The sequence below is a fragment of the Engystomops pustulosus genome, chromosome 8, assembly GCF_040894005.1.
Source record: "Engystomops pustulosus chromosome 8, aEngPut4.maternal, whole genome shotgun sequence".
NCBI lineage: Eukaryota > Metazoa > Chordata > Amphibia > Anura > Leptodactylidae > Engystomops > Engystomops pustulosus.
Window position 1 is genome coordinate 51098525 of NC_092418.1, and position 17619 is coordinate 51116143.

Here is a 17619-nt window from a genome sequence, read left to right on the forward strand (position 1 = left end):
CTCAATCTTTCTTTTCAAAGCTGGAAACCATGGTTGCTATGGTCCAATAAAGGTACCAAATCTACAACTGAGAGGCAAAATACTTTGAAGAACGATTCCCAGGGACACCTGGAGCAGGATTATGTTTTTTTTGGCTTAGAATGATGGTTACCCTTTATGGGTGGATGTCTTTGTTTCTATGAAGCAAGTACTCCATATAGAATCTCCTCTCCATACATCATATTAAAGTGGAGAATCTATTTAATATGACACCAGAATTGTGTTTCTAGGTGCAAGGGTTCAGGAGATACAGCCGTTTGAATTTGGCCACTGTCATGAAGTTTATAAACGATCTCTCTGCATGGGGCATGTGCAAACAGGATGTATATAGCCGTATGGCAGGAGTGAATGGGTTAAACTACTGTGATCGCTTAAAAAAGTTTTGGTGGGTAACGACTCTCAGATTAGAACCAGGTCTTAATGATTTTTTTTTGTTCTAGATTTGCAGAGCTGTCACATTAGACCTTCACTTGAAAGCCTGTTGGCTGCTAGCTCTCAGATGTTAATGGAGATGATCTCTTCACCAACTTTGGATTGCCTCAAAGCTGACTCCATCAAATTGCCTCGAGAGCTAAGTCTCAATAAAAAATATAGCTGGAAACAACAAAACAATACATTGGTAAGTAGATGTGCCTTATGTAGAATATAGAAATTGTTAAACGGCTTTGTGTGAAGTTATTTTCTTTCCGCATATTTAACTGTTAACTAACACAATTTACATAATATTGTTTTCTGTTATGTCTACTCATTTGGGGAGAGGTTTGTTTATATGTAAAATCCTATCTGGAGCCCATCCTGCAGGATGAAATCTGTCAGGCAGATGGAAATGAAGAGTCTCTATGGGTGGATATGTGGGGAGGGAATATAATAATAAAAAAAAATAATATGGATAACTTAAAGGCTAAGTGTTATGAAGGAAGCAGAGAACATAATACAGCAAACATATGAGCTATTAAATCATCGTGAAGTAACACTGCAGGCAGAAAACTGTTAGTGGTTGGTTGAAGCAGTTTATTGTCAAATTACTGTGTTTACCCTTTTTAAATCATAATGACAACCAAAAACCTCCAAATGACCCTGGTCAGGCCAAAATCACATACACTGAGGCTTTTGGCCTGATAACATGCTAAAGGTTCTCGGAAGAAAACTGCAGCGATGTCAGAAGACACGCACCTGCTGCCGTCTTTCATCTCACAAAGGCAAGTTTCTTACGTGTATTCAGGATAACAAAATAACACACTCTCTCTAATTCACTGTTATTAACAAAAATGCAGTTATTCCAACCTGTCTCTATTAGTCCTGGTGTACACTTGCCCCTAGACACGACCCTGTAACTTCTGACTTAGGGTCAGAAGCCATCTTGGTTGAGATTGTGCAGATGAGATTTCTGTCTGTATATGGTGTGTGGCTGTAGCCCCGCCCCCTGCATGGAGCTCAGAGACTCACTGATTCACATCCTGTCAGCACATGGTGAGCAGAGAGATAGGCTGCAGGCTACTAGGAGATAAGTGGTCCGGGGGAAGGGGGACATATCTGTGAGATGTAGCAGGGCTCACTGTGTAACAGTGTAATCAGCCTCTGTATAATCATCTCATGCATTTTTTTTTTTACCTCTGCCCCGCGTCACGGGCAGCTGGGAGATTGTCACGGATATACCCTCCAGGTCCTGCACCAAATCATCAGGTTCAGATCACCATCTGTCCATATATGGTGTCTACCTAGGGCTTCCCAAGACACAAGGTTCAATTAAATTCGAACCCCAGACCCTCTGCAGTCCAACTGCCATAGAGACACAGCACCTCTATCCACTGAGCTATGAGCTCAGTGATTATCTAGCTGAGGAGTCACCAAACAACAGGCTGTTTCGTGCGTAACGCACTTTCTCAAGTCTCAGCTTGACTTGAGAAAGCACATTACGCGAAACAGCCTGTTGTTTGTGGAGTGCCCGGCACCTCTCAATGTTACCCTGCTGGCTTGAATAAAGACTGCACATTTTTGGTGAGTGACCCATCTTTCTTTTTCTTCCAATTCTGGATGATATATGTCTTTGGATTTTTAAGCGGAGCGCAGCACCTAGCAAGATACGTGTCAGTGTCTGAAAAAGTTCTGCATACCCTGTGAGTGCAAGAGTTGTGCAGTAGATGCAGTTGCCTGCTTCTACTTTTACCTTTTCTCTGGGATTAAAGGAGAAATAGACTTTGACGGAGCTACGATCACTCTCTTCCCCGGTTTATCTAGAAGAACACTTTGTCCAAGAGCAATGCTTCATCCACTACTCCCGCTGTTACAAGACAGTAATATTAACTATAGATGGGGCTTGCCCTTTGCCTTTTACGCTAAGAATGTAAACAGGCGAGCAACATTAATTCACCTAGAAGATCTAAAATCCTTTCTACAGTCATAGCCAAAAGTTTTGAGAATGACACAAATATTATATTTTCGGATGACCTGTTGCCCTCTGGTTTTTGTGTGTTTGTCAGATGTTTTTATCACATACAGAAATACAAGTGCAATCATAGTATGAGTAACAAAAGCTTTTATTGACAGAATAAGTTAATGCAGCAAGTCAATATTTGCAGTGTTGACCCTTCTTCTTCAGGACCTCTGCAATTCTCTCTGGCAGCTCTCAATCAACTTCTGGACCAAATCCTGACTGTTAGCAGTCCATCCTTGCACAATCAATGCTTGTATTGTGTCACAATTTAATGTTTTTTGTTTGTCCACACCTCTCTTGATAATTGACCACAAATTCTCAATGGTATTAAGATATGGGAGTTTCCAGGCCATGGACCCAAAATCTTTGTTTTCCCTGAGCCATTTAGTTATCACTTTTGCTTTATGGCAAGGTGCTACATAATGCTGGAAAAGGCATTGTTGATCACCAAAACTGCTCTTGGACGGTTGGGAGAAGTTGCTCTTGGAGGAAAGTCTGGTACCATTCTTTGTTCATGGATGTGTTTTTAGGCAAAACTGTGAGAGAGCCGATTCCCTTGGCTGAGAAGCAACCCCACACATGAATGGTTGCAGGATGCTTTACAGTTGGCATGAGACAAGACTGGTGGTATCGCTCACCTTGTCTTCTCCGAACAAGCTGTTTTCCAGATGTTCCAAACAATCGGAAAGGGGATTCATCAGAGAAAATGAATTTACCCCAGTCCTCAGCAGTCCACGCCCTCTACCTTTTGCACAATATTAGTCTGTCCCTGATGTTTTTTCTGGAGAGAAGTGGCTTCTTTGCTGCCCTCCATGACACCAGGCCTTACTCCAAGAGTCTCCGCCACACAGTGCGTGCAGTTGCACTCACACCTGCCTGCTGCCATTCCTGAGCAAGCTCTGCACTGCTGGTAGCCCAATCCTGAACCTAAAATACTTTTAATAGACGGTTCTGGCACTTGCTGGTCCTTCTTGGGCGCCATGGAGCCTTTTTGACAACAATGGAACCTCTCTCCTTGAATTCCTTGATGATGCGATAGATTGTTGACTGAGGTGCAATCTTTCTAGCTGCGATACTCTTCGCTGCTAGGCCAGTTTTGTGCAGTGCAATGATGACTGCATGTTTTTCTTTAGAGATAACCTTGGTTAACATCAGAGAAACAATGATGCCAAGCACAAGCCTCCTTTAAAGTGTCCAGTGGTGTGATTCTTACTTAATCATGATTCATCTCCAGCCCTGCCCTCATCAACACCCACACCTGTGTTAATGGAGCAATCACTGAAACAATGTTAGCTGCTCCTTTTGAGGCAGGCCTGTAATGAAGTGTTTTGGGAGCAAAAGTTCATTTTCTAGGCAGATATTGACTTTGCAATTAATTGCTGTTAAGCTGATCACTCTTTATAACATTCTGGAGTATATGCAAATTGCCATTCTAAAACCTGATGCAGTAGACTTTGTAAAAAATAAACATTTGTATCATTCTCAAAACTTTTGGCCATGACTGTTGAAGATCTAAACCTCCCGTCAATAACTCTCCCTGACTGGGATGAACCATTCAAGTATCAAGGTCAACGTCAATTTACTAGATCCCAAACCTGGAACTAAGACATCAACCTCAGGTTCATCACCCTGCGCCCACAGAGACAAAGAGCAACCAGGAGCTCCTCCATCGAGAGACTACAGGAAGATAAAATTGACTGCTAGTCTCCAGGATGTAGTAAGATATAGCACAATTTGATATCATTCATGCTTATTCTCTTCTCTACTATTGGGAGCTCGCCAGACCGCTAGTGGTCCTCGGTAAAATTCGTTCACCCTGTACACCAATTTTTTCATCTTCAGCATGTTAATCTTCCACACAAACCCCATATGGCACTTATGATACATCACTCTTTGTCCTTGGCATGGACGAAGGAACAAATAGAGTTGACTCTAATATTTAACATCCCCAATAAAAACATACACAAACATCGATAGTAAAACCTGCCAATAGGTTAAACTGTAAGAAGATATTACCGTTATCTTTTTGCATAATTGCAATTCTTGATGAGTTCTGTCCGGCTTATCCTATCCAAGACCGGTTTTCTCACCTACAACTTTTCCCTGTTCTCCTACATCCCTACCCCAACTTATCCAGATATACCTACCATATTGCACCAGGAAACAAACTAATTGATTTTCTACCCTAAAACAAAATGACCACATCATTGAAATTGGCCTCCCTTAATGTGAAGGGTCTTAATCAACCGGAAAAAAGATCTAAAATTCTGTACACCATGCATAGGCAAAAAGTGCAAATCCTGTGTATACAGGAAACTCATTTATTTTAAAATGAACTAAACACCAGACATCAAAAACAAGTATTTCCCAACAGCTATCCATTGCACAATATTTTGCACGCATATCTTATTTTAAGATGCGACATTCAAGGCACATCTTTCACAATCGCAAACATTTACGCACCAAACGCAGACCAAACCAATCTTTTACACGAATGTTAGACAACCTCTGTGTATTCTCTAGAGGCTCACTTATCTTCACAGGGAACTTCAACGTAGCCCTCAACCCAATTATAGACACCTCGTCAGGTAAATCTTCCGTCCCATTTAATAAAATTAACAGGATTAGAAAGTCCCATCGCAACATGCAGCTCTGTGATTCCTGGAGACTTCAAAAGACAAAGATTACACTTTCCACTCAACAGCCCACAATACTTACAGTTGAATTGACTATATTTTTGTCCACCAGAAACTTCTTTCCACACTCCAAAGCACAAAATAGGAGTATCCTATCTGTCAGACCATGCCCCTGTCTTTTGTAACTTAACCTTGTTCCCCCAAAACACCCAGCATATAATTGGAGACTAAACAAATCTCTCTTAAAAGATCCAATATGCCTAAATGGGCTCAAGCAACAAGTTACATTTTTTTTAAAAAAGACTACAGCCGAGATACCACAAATCCCACTACTTTATGGGAAACATTAAAAGGTTCGTTAAGGGGAATATTAATGAAACACGGAGCTCGATTAAAGCGCATGGCTGAATATAAGATCCAAAATATTGTAACTTCTATACATAACCTCGAAAACAAACCCAAACAATCACTTCAATTAGAAATCTTGCAAGAACTCACTGTGGTCAGACATGAATTAAACATAATCTTAGACGCCAAATAAAAAAGACTTTACCAAATTTGTTCACGCTAATTCTACGAATGGAATAACATACCGTGCATATACCTTGCTAGGGCCCCTTGGGACAAAAAAGCAGCATCATACATAACCTCAGTTAAAACAGGATCTACTGTACATAAAACAGAAAAAATAGTAAAAGCATTTAGGAATTTCTATGCAGATCTTTACAACACCCCCCCCCCCTCCTGTCTGCAAACTTCACTGCTCCTTCAACTCGCATAACTCTATCACAATATATACAGGAAACTTCCCTGTATATGTCAGTTCTAGGGAAAGGGGGGTGATTTGAAATTTTAGGGTTTTTTTATTATAATTTTTTTTTTAACTTTTTTTTATTTTTATTTATACTATTTTTCCGACTCCCTAGGGTACTTTAACCCTAGGTTGTCTGCTCGATCCTATCATATACTGCCATACTACAGTATGGCAGTATATGGGGATTTTCCTCCTCATTCATTACAATGTGCTATCAGCACATTGTAATGAAGGGGTTAAATGTGGCTACCATGGAAACGGATCGCCAACCCCCCCCACCCCCCCATGCGCCGCTATCTTTTTGAGGCTGCCGGCACCGATCGCGGGTTTTACCGGTAAGCCTGGTGAGTCTGGTTTATTATATGTACGAATTGTGTATGGATGCTTTACAGAACCGGAATTATACACTATTAAAGTTAGAATTGGAAATAGAAAGCTTTACATAAAAATCTAAATTTTATAGTATAATTTTGAGGATAAATATTAGGAAGAACTTCAGAACATCATCCCACAGATCCCACTCCTAAGGTATCTGCCTAGATTTTAGTGAGCATTCACACGTAGCATTAGCAAACGCGTTTTCAAATGTAATACAACAGCTGAGAAGAGGAGATTTGCCTAATTACATTGTTTTTTTTAGCAAGGCGTTTACAAAAGGCATGCATTAAGGCAATTTAAATGTATGTTAACATCACAATGCATGCTTGTGTTAACACGTACGTTTTGAAATGCATTGTTGACAGCTATTTAATAAGGCAAGTCTCCTCAGCTGGTGTATTGTGTTTGGAAACGCCTGCTTTCATGCTACCTGTAAATGCACACTAAATTGCCCTATTTTGCATGTTCCAGTTGACCATTGCTATTCCAATGCCACTGATCTTCCTGAGACTATTTCTACACTGTAACTTTTACCTAGATGATCCTTATTCTTGTAAACAGTAACAATTTAACAATGCAAAATAGTATGTTCCTTAACCATGGGCAACACAAGTTATTTTTTACTTTTGACAGTTTGAAGATTAAAAGATTTTTGCAACTATAAAATGACTTGTAACAGTATTTTAGCTGTAAATTATTCAAACACTGTTATATTTCGTTATTTAATTTTTTTACAGCATTTTTCAATTACATCTGCTATTGAGGACATGAACTCAGTGGAACTTGACTGTAGGCTAAGGCTTGCAGAGCTACAGCAACAATATAAGGAGAAACAAAGGGAACTGGCAAAGCTACAGAGGAGGAGGGATGCCGAGTGAGTGATATCTCCTAATGTATACTACTTCAGCCATGGCTTTTTATACAATAACTTAAAATGTTTTTTTCTTCAATTCCTTTTACAAGCTAAAACTTTACTCTCTACAGCCTTATGGTGTCTTGTTTTTTTGGGGGGCGAAATTTTAGTTTTTAATAGCACAATTTTGGGTTTCATATGCCCTCCCAGTAAACTTTACACATCCAGGTGTTTTTGAGATGGTTTCTACATGACACATTTGGGGTCATTTACTAAGGGCCCGATTCGCGGTTTCCCGACGTGTTACCCGAATATTTCCGATTTGTGCCGATTGTACCTGAATTGCCCCGGGATTTTGCCGCACGCGATCGGATTGTGGCGCATTGGCGCTGGCATGCACGCGACGGAAATCGGGGGCGTGGCCGAACGAAAACCCGACGTATTCGTAAAAAACGCCATATTTAATTAACCGAAAATATGTCGCTTGGGAAGCGCTTACCTTCACCTGGTCCAGCTCGGTGTATTCCGGCGCGTTCAGATTATTTTCAGCGCAGCAGCGCCACCTGGTGGACGGCGGAGGAACTACCTTCATAAATCCCGTCCGGACCCGAATCCTGTTCAGAGAACGCGCAGCTGGATCGCGAATGGGCCGGGTAAGTAAATCTGCCCCATTGTGCTTCATGTTGGGTGAGAAATTTAAGCAATATGTTTAGTATTTATTTATGAAATAAATGGGAATTTGGTGGAAATTTTGAAAAAATTCAAAATGTTCTCCTTTTTGGATAGTTAGTCATATCAGCAAAATAACTTGATAAATAACATTTTCCACATATCTGCTTAAACTTGGCATCTTTTTCATTCATCCTTTCCAATCCTTTATAACTTTAGGTGCGATTTTTTGCAGATTTTCACAAAAATCATCAAAGCCTATTTTTGGAGGGCTAATTTAGTTAGAAGTGACTTTATAAGGCCTACATAAACTCCCTGCAAATGACACCATTTTAGAAACTGCGGCCCTCAAAATATTCAAAACAACCTTTCTGAAGTTTGTTAACCCTATGAGCATTTCATAAGGGTGAAAAATGAATGGAAGTGAAATTACAGGAATGTAATTTTAGCTAACAATATGTTCATTGAACACTAAAATTTGCACTTTCACAATGGGTTAAAAAGGAAAATACATTTTACAATGTTTAGAGCAATTCTTCCAGAGTATGCCAATACCCATTTTGCCACTGTACACTGCTATAGGCACTTAGAAGGGAAAAAGCATTGTTTAGTTTTTGGAGGATAAATATGGCTGAAAAAGTTCATGTGTCAGGATGCATTTAGAGAGCCCTAGTGGTACCAAAACATAGGAGAACCCCAACAAGTGACACCATTTTGGAAAGTACACCTTTGGAGAATTTAGCAAGGTGTTATATGTGTATTTGCCTGTAAAGGTGTTTGATTTAATTAGGCCCTAAAAAAGGAAAAAGGTCAAACTTTTCCCTTAAAGGTCACTTTTACCACTAATGTTTATAGCCACAAGGGATAAAGGATTAACCCCCCCCCCCAAAATTAAAAACTATTTCTCCCGAGTGTAGAAGTACCCCACGTGTGTATATAAAATTTTGTATGGGCGCACAGTAGAGGTAAAGAGGGATGTATGCGTTTTAGAACCCAAATTTGAGAGAAATCTTTTACATGCATTTGGAGAGCCCTAGTGGTATAACAGAGGAAAACCCGAACAGTGACCGAAATTTTTAAATGCACAGCCTTTGGTGAATTTAGGAAGGTGCAATATGTGGTGAAGTGTAATACAATTGGTGAAATGAGCATTTTGATCATAATGGTGGTTTTCAAATATGATGTGCAATGGATGCCCAAGATGGAAATTGCAATTATTTCTTGAAAGTTTGGTGCCCATTATGTGACGCCCAGTTTGGGCCACGGTGTCAGGTCTATGATTAGGAAGCCATATTTCCTAACATGAGAGAGACACTACATGTGTTCCTAAACACTAGTCAGAAACAAGGCTCCACAATGATAAAGCATGCAATATACAAATAATAATAATAAATAAAGAACTTGGAGGATTACAAAGGATGTGCTAAAAAATCTAGAATTTTGGGGTTAAATAGAAAACCTAATTAAACAAAATAAAACCAACAAGTGACCCTAGTTTGCAACCTACATCCCGCAATGAAATAATCTAGGGGTATGGCGATCAATTTGACCCAACAGTTGTTACAATAATTCCTTTTACTGGAATGAATTTACAACAATGGTTGGACTTGAATGGTGAATGTGTTGCATAGAAGGAGGTGGAATATAACAGGAGACCTTTTAAAATTTTGTCACTATGGAGTTCTTGCAGGTCTCATAGAGGTACTGGGGCAATGTCCTTCTTTTCCAAATATTAGTTCCCTAATCACCACCTCTTGAAAATTTAGAAATGATACAGCATTGCCTGCACATTGGAACAGCACGTAAGAGTTGTACTGTGTCATCTGTACAGTGTACAAGGCCATCCTTTTGTACCATATCTTTGTTTTACATAGGGCGTTGTACAGCTTCAGCTCCTGATGTGACAGATCAAACTCACCCATGTATTTATTGTAAGCCAGGATGCCATCAGCGCAGCGGTGGGCAGCGATGGTGGTACTTCGTACAGGGGTGAGGGTGCTGGAGTCCCCATGAATTGTGTTCAGAACAAGGACAGCGCTTTTGCCCAATGTGACGAATTTTGTTGCTATTGGCTGGTCTGGATCGACCACCCAATAGCGGCAAAAATTGACGGGGGCAGAGAAATCTCTGTGGACTGCAAGGCAAAATTGATGGCTGTCAGGAACAGCCACCGTCTAGCTCCGATCACCCTGTCTACAGGCATTATTACTGACGTCATAAGTAAAATTGCTGCTATTAGTTGGTCTGCGCTGATCAGACAATAGCAACAATCATGAAATGAGAGGTGAGGGAGTGGGGTGCGACAAACACCTTTGGTCCACTGGGCAGAATGGATGGCTGTCAGGAACAGCCACCATCTTGCTCTGATAACTGTGTCTGAACCGTGTTGGCAAGTCACTTCCCACCGCAGCTAATGTAGGGTTAAAGTACTGTAGGGGGTCTGAAAAAAAAAAACTAAAACTTCACCCACTTTCCCTAGAACTGATATAAATAAACAGTAAACAGGTTAGGAATCGCCGCGTCCCAATATGTCCAATCAATCAAAATATAATAACGGTTATTCCTGGCACTTAACCCTGGAAAATAGAGCCCAAAGTTGAAAATGTAAATTTTTTTTGCCATTTTGAAAAATATAAAAAAATTCTATAAAAAGTTATAAGCGCCAGAACATGGCAAAATAAAGAAATTCTTTTAAATAGTTTTTTTCTTTTGTGAGACAAATTGTAATTTTTTTTAGTAGCACAATCTTGGATTTTATAACTCCCACTGATGTACTTTTATTAACATTTTCTGTTAAGTATATTTAAAAGTAGGGTGGCATTTATTATGCAATGTAGATAACATAAAACCTTTTTTCTTGGGCAGTCAGTATAAATACAACCATGACAAATGTTTAGTTTTATGTTGTTATGTTCTACATTTTCTAAATTAAATCCTTTTATGGAAAAAACGTTTTGCGTCTTTTTCCAAGAAATGTAACTTTTCAGATTATTTATCACTGTAAAAGTGTGACGTATTTTTTTTCATGTGAAGACCTGTAGTTTTCATTTGTAAGACCATTCACATTTTTGATTGCTTTTAATATAATTATTTGCGTAGTGCACGATTTACGACGTGTAACGTACCTGCATGTTACAGTGCGCCACTTTTCAATAAATATGTTCCTTTAAACAGGTCTCTGCATGTACATTTACCTGTGTCTTTGACTCCTGTGAAAGCCTCAGCCTTTCCCTGTTATCCACATGCTGCACTTTGCATCTCCACACAACTTTCTGTTTCTCACTACTTCAGTACGTCTGTCATGGCAGCCTCCAGTGTGTCCTTTTTTTCTCCGTCCCTCTCAATGACTTACACGGGGAGGTGGGAGAGGGAGCAGCAGGATGAGTCATAAACATCAGGGATGATGAATGAATTTGTGGACATTCAGGTATTATTATTAAGGCAGTAAAGGCACATAGGCAATTTTTGTCAAAGAGTGGCTGTTTTGAAGTGAGCTTCAAACATACTGGCTCTACCTTCTTCCAGTCTCTTCACTGGTTTCCAATTGCACAGCTAATTCTGTTTAAAAAACTAACCATAATTTACAAAGATGTCCTTTACCTGTCCTCTCTCCTATATCTCTGAACTAATCAGCCAATACAGTCTCACACTTAATCACCATTTCTCGTGCAACATCACCAAGGACTAGCATTTCTTCGGTGGTTGTAGACAACTTGGGCCCAGAATACCGGAGTGGCTGGCTTATCCGGCCTTGGGCACGCTATGGTCACCGTGCTTGGTATTGGGTCCGGAGGACGGGCCTACAACCTGGCAGGTCTCCAGCAGGTGGTGGGTGCAAGAAAAGTAGAGGGAGAGGCTGATGAAAGAGGGGCAACCCTTGAGGTGTATATGGGAATTCCTGGGTGATGGAGGATGGGGAGCCCGTGATGGTGAAGCAGCCTGATCCAGGGATGACATGGAGGCAAATTGTGCAAATAAACTCACTGTTCTTTATTGGAACTTCAACAGCAGGCAACGGCCTGACATCAGCAGCAGGTTTAGCAGGCTGGAAAGCTGGTTAGAGATAGATGGTTAGCAGGAAGGGTTGCTCACAGCCTGGTAATAACTTCAAGCTAGTAATAACTTCAGGCTGGGCTGGTTAAGATGTCAACTGGCCTTAGACACCTCTGCTTCCTGGTAGTATGACACTGGCGGTGCCGCACTCTCCTCTGCTTCTGGAATGTACTGACTCTGCAGGACTGACCTGACTGACCATGTGCTCCCACCCACAAGGGGTTTTTATACTCCCCTAGTGAAGTGGCAGCACTGTCCAACCAGCTTCCAGTTTGCTTTACAATAAGAAGACATCATATAAATTGTTTACAGACAATTGATATGTTTACTGTTTCGCTCCCAGGCAGTGATCAGTCTTTCTAGGCAGCTCCTAACATCAAGATGGCACTATTCACAACACCACCACACCTTAAACTTCACTCAATTACTGCTCTTCCCACAAAGGGATGGATACTTCTTTCTGGTATATAGATTTGATTCTATCTCAGCTGACTGTTAAATAAAATACACTTCAGCTCCTTCCCCCCCAAACATGTTTCACCACATCAGTTATTTTCTGAGGAAGGAGGAGTTACCTCCGAAACGTCACTAGTACGTTCATGGTCTTAGTGGAGCCGGGAGTGCAGTGTGAACTTTAAACAATGGACGATTACTTTTCAGGAAAAAGAAGACTGGTGATGTACTAATGTATTGATATTCTACTGCATTTGATGAATAACACCAAAATACGGGCTACATATGCTAAAAGGGATATCAAATTAGTACGTTTACTCTCCATTATAGCATCGCCATGATGCGCTCCTAGAGGAGGTTCCCTTTTTTTCATTAATGCGTCAAATCATAAATTGGCTATCAAATACTAGACACCTACAAACAGAACATTAAGCCAATTCAAAAAATACATTTATTTTATTGCATATTCAGTAAAAAACAAAATATCACAGTACATATACAGTTCGACAGGAAGAAGCATGTGGGTCAATGGGGCTATCACATAGAAATGTTAAAAACATGTGGGACGGGATTGAAAGGTGGGGTACGTAGTCATATGGATCACATACGTATACAATTTCGAATGCATAATGCAATTTTTACCCAATGGTGGGTTACTGTGCAAATAATGCAATAAAGTGCTTGCCATACAACTTAATATACACAGGTTCCCTATAGGTATATAAAGTGCTCAATGCATGTGCAAATCCTAAAATGGAAGCATACCTTTAGCCATCATACACCTTCCGTCTGCCACAAACAGATTCCCCGACGCGCGTTTCGGCGCTAGCCTTCGTCTGGGGGTGTGGTTACTCTAGCTGCACCAGAGTTTTATCTACCTATCAGCCAATAGCAAAGGAGATCGCTCACCTGTAATATATTTCTAAAAAGCCGGACGGAACTACTGAGCGCACGTACTGCGGCAGGTGTCCGCCCCCCGCCCGAGCCCAACCCCCACCACGTGACCGATCATGTGATGGTGACGTCACTGAAGGACACGTGATCGGAGAAAAGGTATTCGGATCAGGGGGCGGGCCCCACCGCACTCGCGCGCACCCGGCTGGTACTCTGATTGACAGGTGAGTGATTGGAATAAAAAAGTAAAAAAGGTTTTCGAGGGTTCGTGCTGGCATCCATATGGGGCGGAATGTATATCCAAGGAGAGATAAATTACTGTTGTTGGGTTTCAAACAAAGATGTTGTTACTTGCGTATTAATTTTTGCGAACCCAGTGGTTCTTTTATCTCTATTCTATATACATATATATTAAATTTCAAATGAATAAACGGTAACCATGAAGGGAAAAGTGAAAAACGTGCAAAAATAGTGAATTGACAGGTGAGGAAAAACTAAAGGGGGGGAGGGGGGAGGAAGGAAGGGAGGGGGGAATAGTGTACTGGTGCTGGAGAAAAGTGCAAAATACAGTGAGGGATTCAATTATACCACATATGTCCCTAATCGTGTCCTAATACAAAACTATAAAATTTGATGAATATAAATTAATATTTTGCAAATATACTTCCAATGGTCTTGATTGAATAATATTAAGTTGTTATTGAAGAGTGAGAGTCTTTAAGTATAGACCTCTGTTCACACTGCCGCACAAATGGAGCTACATTTGGATAGTGTTTAATGGACTACTATCTGCTATGTGGCCCAACTTCGCCTAGTTACACACCTCTGTGACACATTGCATTGCAGTTTGTGGTAGGAACAATATGCAATGGCCGTAAAAGTAAAAAATAAATAAATCCAATCACCGCACATTTTTCCTAGAAATTATGTAAAGATAAACAGGAATAAATCTGAAACATGTTAGGTGTCGCCACATTCTTAAAGTCTTGAGCTATCAAAATATAAAAATGGTTAGTCCTGGCAGTGAACCCTGTAATGGAAAGAGTGCCCAACCACACCCTATACATCTCCGTATGTGAAAGAGTGAAAAAGGTTTAAGGGTCAAAATATGGCAAAACAAAGGATTTTTTTAATTAGTACAATATGTTTTATTTTTTTATGTAGTATCCAAGTGATCGTACCGCCCCAGTGAATAAAAGGGTGATGTAGTTTAGTGTGCACAATGAAAGCTGTAAACACATTGCCCAAAAGAAACAGGTGCAAATAAATTTTTTTGTGAATTTCGCTGCTTTCTGAATTTTTTCCCGCTTCCCAGTACATGGCATGGAATATTGAATACTTCCACTAGGAATTAAAATTTGTTAGGCAGAAAACAAGCCTTCATAAAACTCCATACATGTAATAATAAAAAAGTTATGGATTTTAAAGAAGGGGAGAAATAAATTGGAACGCAAAACCTAAAAAGGGCAGTGGAGGGAAGGAGTTAAAGCAAATCTAACTTCAAACCCAAGCACAATAAACCAGGGATGCTTACTCATAGATCCAGTCACCATGCCTATGTAATCTTATATTTGTTATCCATTGCCTCCTTCTTTTTTAAATCAACTTTTAGAATTATGTTTTGAGTAAGGCGGTGTTACCTAAGCCCCTCCTCCAGCTTCACAGGCTCATTAATGAACAAAAAAAAAATACAATAGTCCTAAATAGCATCAATCTCGATATTGGTATCAAAGAATTTTAGGGCTCTACCTCAAAAAATGTATATATAACAAATTGAAATCCACAATAAAGTACCTTTTAAATGACTACGAATACTCAATAATTAAAATTTAACAAGATTAAATTGAATACAAGACACAAGACCAGCATAAAAATACCCCCATCACCCGGGACAATTACACAAATTAAAACATTCAGGCTCAATTTATAGTCATCAAATTTTGCACAGCCGCTCTCTGTGACTCAGGGAAAGTCATAGACTAGGTTTGAAAACGCATGCGTTAACACAAACAGAATGCAACATGTGAATGCAGCCTTAGGTGTGAGGTAAGATATGCGTTAAGATGTGGGGTCAGATGTGAGGGAATATGATACCCACGATACACAGGAGCCATTGTCTGCTGTGGCAGATAATTACAGTAATAATCTCTGAGAAGATGTATCTCTATATACCATTGCATGGAGCCTGTGTCACTTTGTATCAGTGAAGCTCTTAGTTACATAAAATCCTTCCGTAGACAACCACTAAGCCATAGCCTAGTGCAGTGATGGCTAACCTATGGCACTGGTACCAGGGTGGCACTCGGAGCCCTTTCTGTGGGCACTCAGAGATGACTCCAGGTATCTTCCTGCAGTCCCAGACTGCCCAGGACTTGCTGTGCAAAGAGGTATTTTAAAGTGACAGCTCTACCTGGGACTATTTTCTGCTATATTGGTGTCCTCAGGGTGCTTGTATCAATGAAAACTGTGACAGAGAAGGGAGTATAAATCACAAATCTAAATTTCTGTGTTGGCACTCTGCGATAAATAAGCGGGTCTTTGTTGAAGTTTGGGCCCTCGGTCTCTAAAAGGTTTGCCATCACTGGCCTAGTGGATAGAGGCTCTGCTCTGTATCTTTATGGCAGGTGGAGTGTGGAGGTTGTGAGTTCAAATCCCAGGCTGGGCAAAAATGTGTTTAATTGAACTAAATAGAGACCTTGTGTCTGGGCAATCCCTGGGATGTAGACACCATATATGGACAGATGGTGATCTCTTCCTGATGACGTGGTCCCTGCTCTGTGCTAACCCGATACATCTCTCAAAAGGATTCCCTGACCTTTGTCTGTAGAAGCCATTCAGTACCGCAAATTCTGGCTTTGAAAGTATACTAGGCGGGACATAGAGCCGGGACAACCCAGCCAGTGCGGGACCTGGAGGGAACAATCTCCCAGCTGCCCTTGACGGTGGGACAGAGGTGAAAAACCAGGACTGTCCTGCCAAATCTGGAACGGTTGGGAGCTATGCATTACCTTTAATAACAATCTTGATAAAATATTTTACTATATACAAAGCAGTCAAAACCGAATATACTGTAACTCTGTACATATTACCATGTCACTGTTCAGTGGTTTTGTGTAAGATAAACATACTGATCTATAATGTGATGAATTGCCTTACCATGATTCAGACGAGCCCCAAGGTTCCTATTTCCTGGTACCACATCATAAATCCGAACATATGTTCCATTTTATATTACAAAGACTCCTTAGAGGGGATTGGTGTGGGAGTAACTAAGAGAGAAAAAAGAGGGCTATCAGTGATCTATTGTCTGTCTGTTTCCCTGTAATTTATTCCCTGTAATTCATTCATGTTGAAACTTTAATTTTCACTAACCTTTCCACATGAAGTCAGATAATTCAAGCAGATACTGTGCTATCACTCGTTGCACCACAACGGAGGAGACGTGAGCTTCTTTCATGTTTATGACATTTTATGCGCTATTCTTTATATTTTCTGTAGGGAAACATCTGATGAAAAAATGGAGACTTTAACAAGAAGGGGCCCTGGTAGACCAAAGAAGAGGAAACTTGGAGTAAATTACCCTTGCAATAACCAAGAATGGATGAAAAATAGGACCAACAGAAAGTAAGGATGCTGTTTTAATGTACAGAAACCACTTGTATTGGTTGAAACAAAAAAAGGATATGCAGGCTCGTTTGAAAGAAATGGGGGTGCACCAGCAGCCTCCCACTGCCCCCCGTTAAAAGAAAAAGTACTCGCCTTTTGGTGCCCCCCTTTTCTTCAGCAGTAGTGTGATCCAGCATTCACTCCTCCAGCGCCCACACGATGATGTAATCTTGTACATGGAGGTAGAGCACACAGAGCTGGATCACGATACTGCTGAAGAAGAGGGGAGAAGATGAGCTGCGGGGATCGCCAGAAGGTGAGAACTGGTTTTTAATGCAGTGTGCTGGCTACCCATATACTGAAAGAGTGTAATGGGGGCTTTCAGTGTGTTGGCTACCTGTATACTGGGACGGGCAAGGGGGGCTTCAGTGTGCTGGCTACCTATATACTGAGAAGCTTACCTCTTTTTTTGTATACTAAGGTCAAGAGGAGCTCAAATTGGTACATGAGCAACAAAAAATTCACCTCAGTGACGGTCATGTTAAGTATTTGGTCCTTTGGTCTCTGTATACAGACTATGCTCACACTGCATCCTCTCTACTTTCCCTCAAATTGGTGTACTATTACGGTGCAGGGAACGGGGAATGCAGTTTAGTGCTGTTCACATCCGATATCAACCTGTCGGCTGATATGATCAGTTATTTAAGATCAAGCACATAATAGACCATTTTACTGCCAAGTTTGTGCAGGCATATAACTCAGCAAAACATAATGTCCATAGACGAGTCCC

At 40.6% G+C, this 17619-nt stretch overlaps 1 protein-coding gene across 4 annotated transcripts in view; it reads left to right on the forward strand.

The window, feature by feature from the left end:
• Positions 1 to 17619, forward strand: part of TNRC18 (trinucleotide repeat containing 18) — a 282299-nt gene that overhangs the window by 160936 nt on the left and 103744 nt on the right. For all 4 annotated transcript variants that reach the window (XM_072120908.1, XM_072120909.1, XM_072120906.1 and 1 more), the window contains exons 11-13: positions 480 to 658; positions 7039 to 7175; positions 16722 to 16847. In XM_072120908.1, coding sequence (XP_071977009.1) covers positions 480 to 658; positions 7039 to 7175; positions 16722 to 16847 — 442 coding nt within the window. The remainder of the gene's footprint in view (positions 1 to 479; positions 659 to 7038; positions 7176 to 16721; positions 16848 to 17619) is intronic.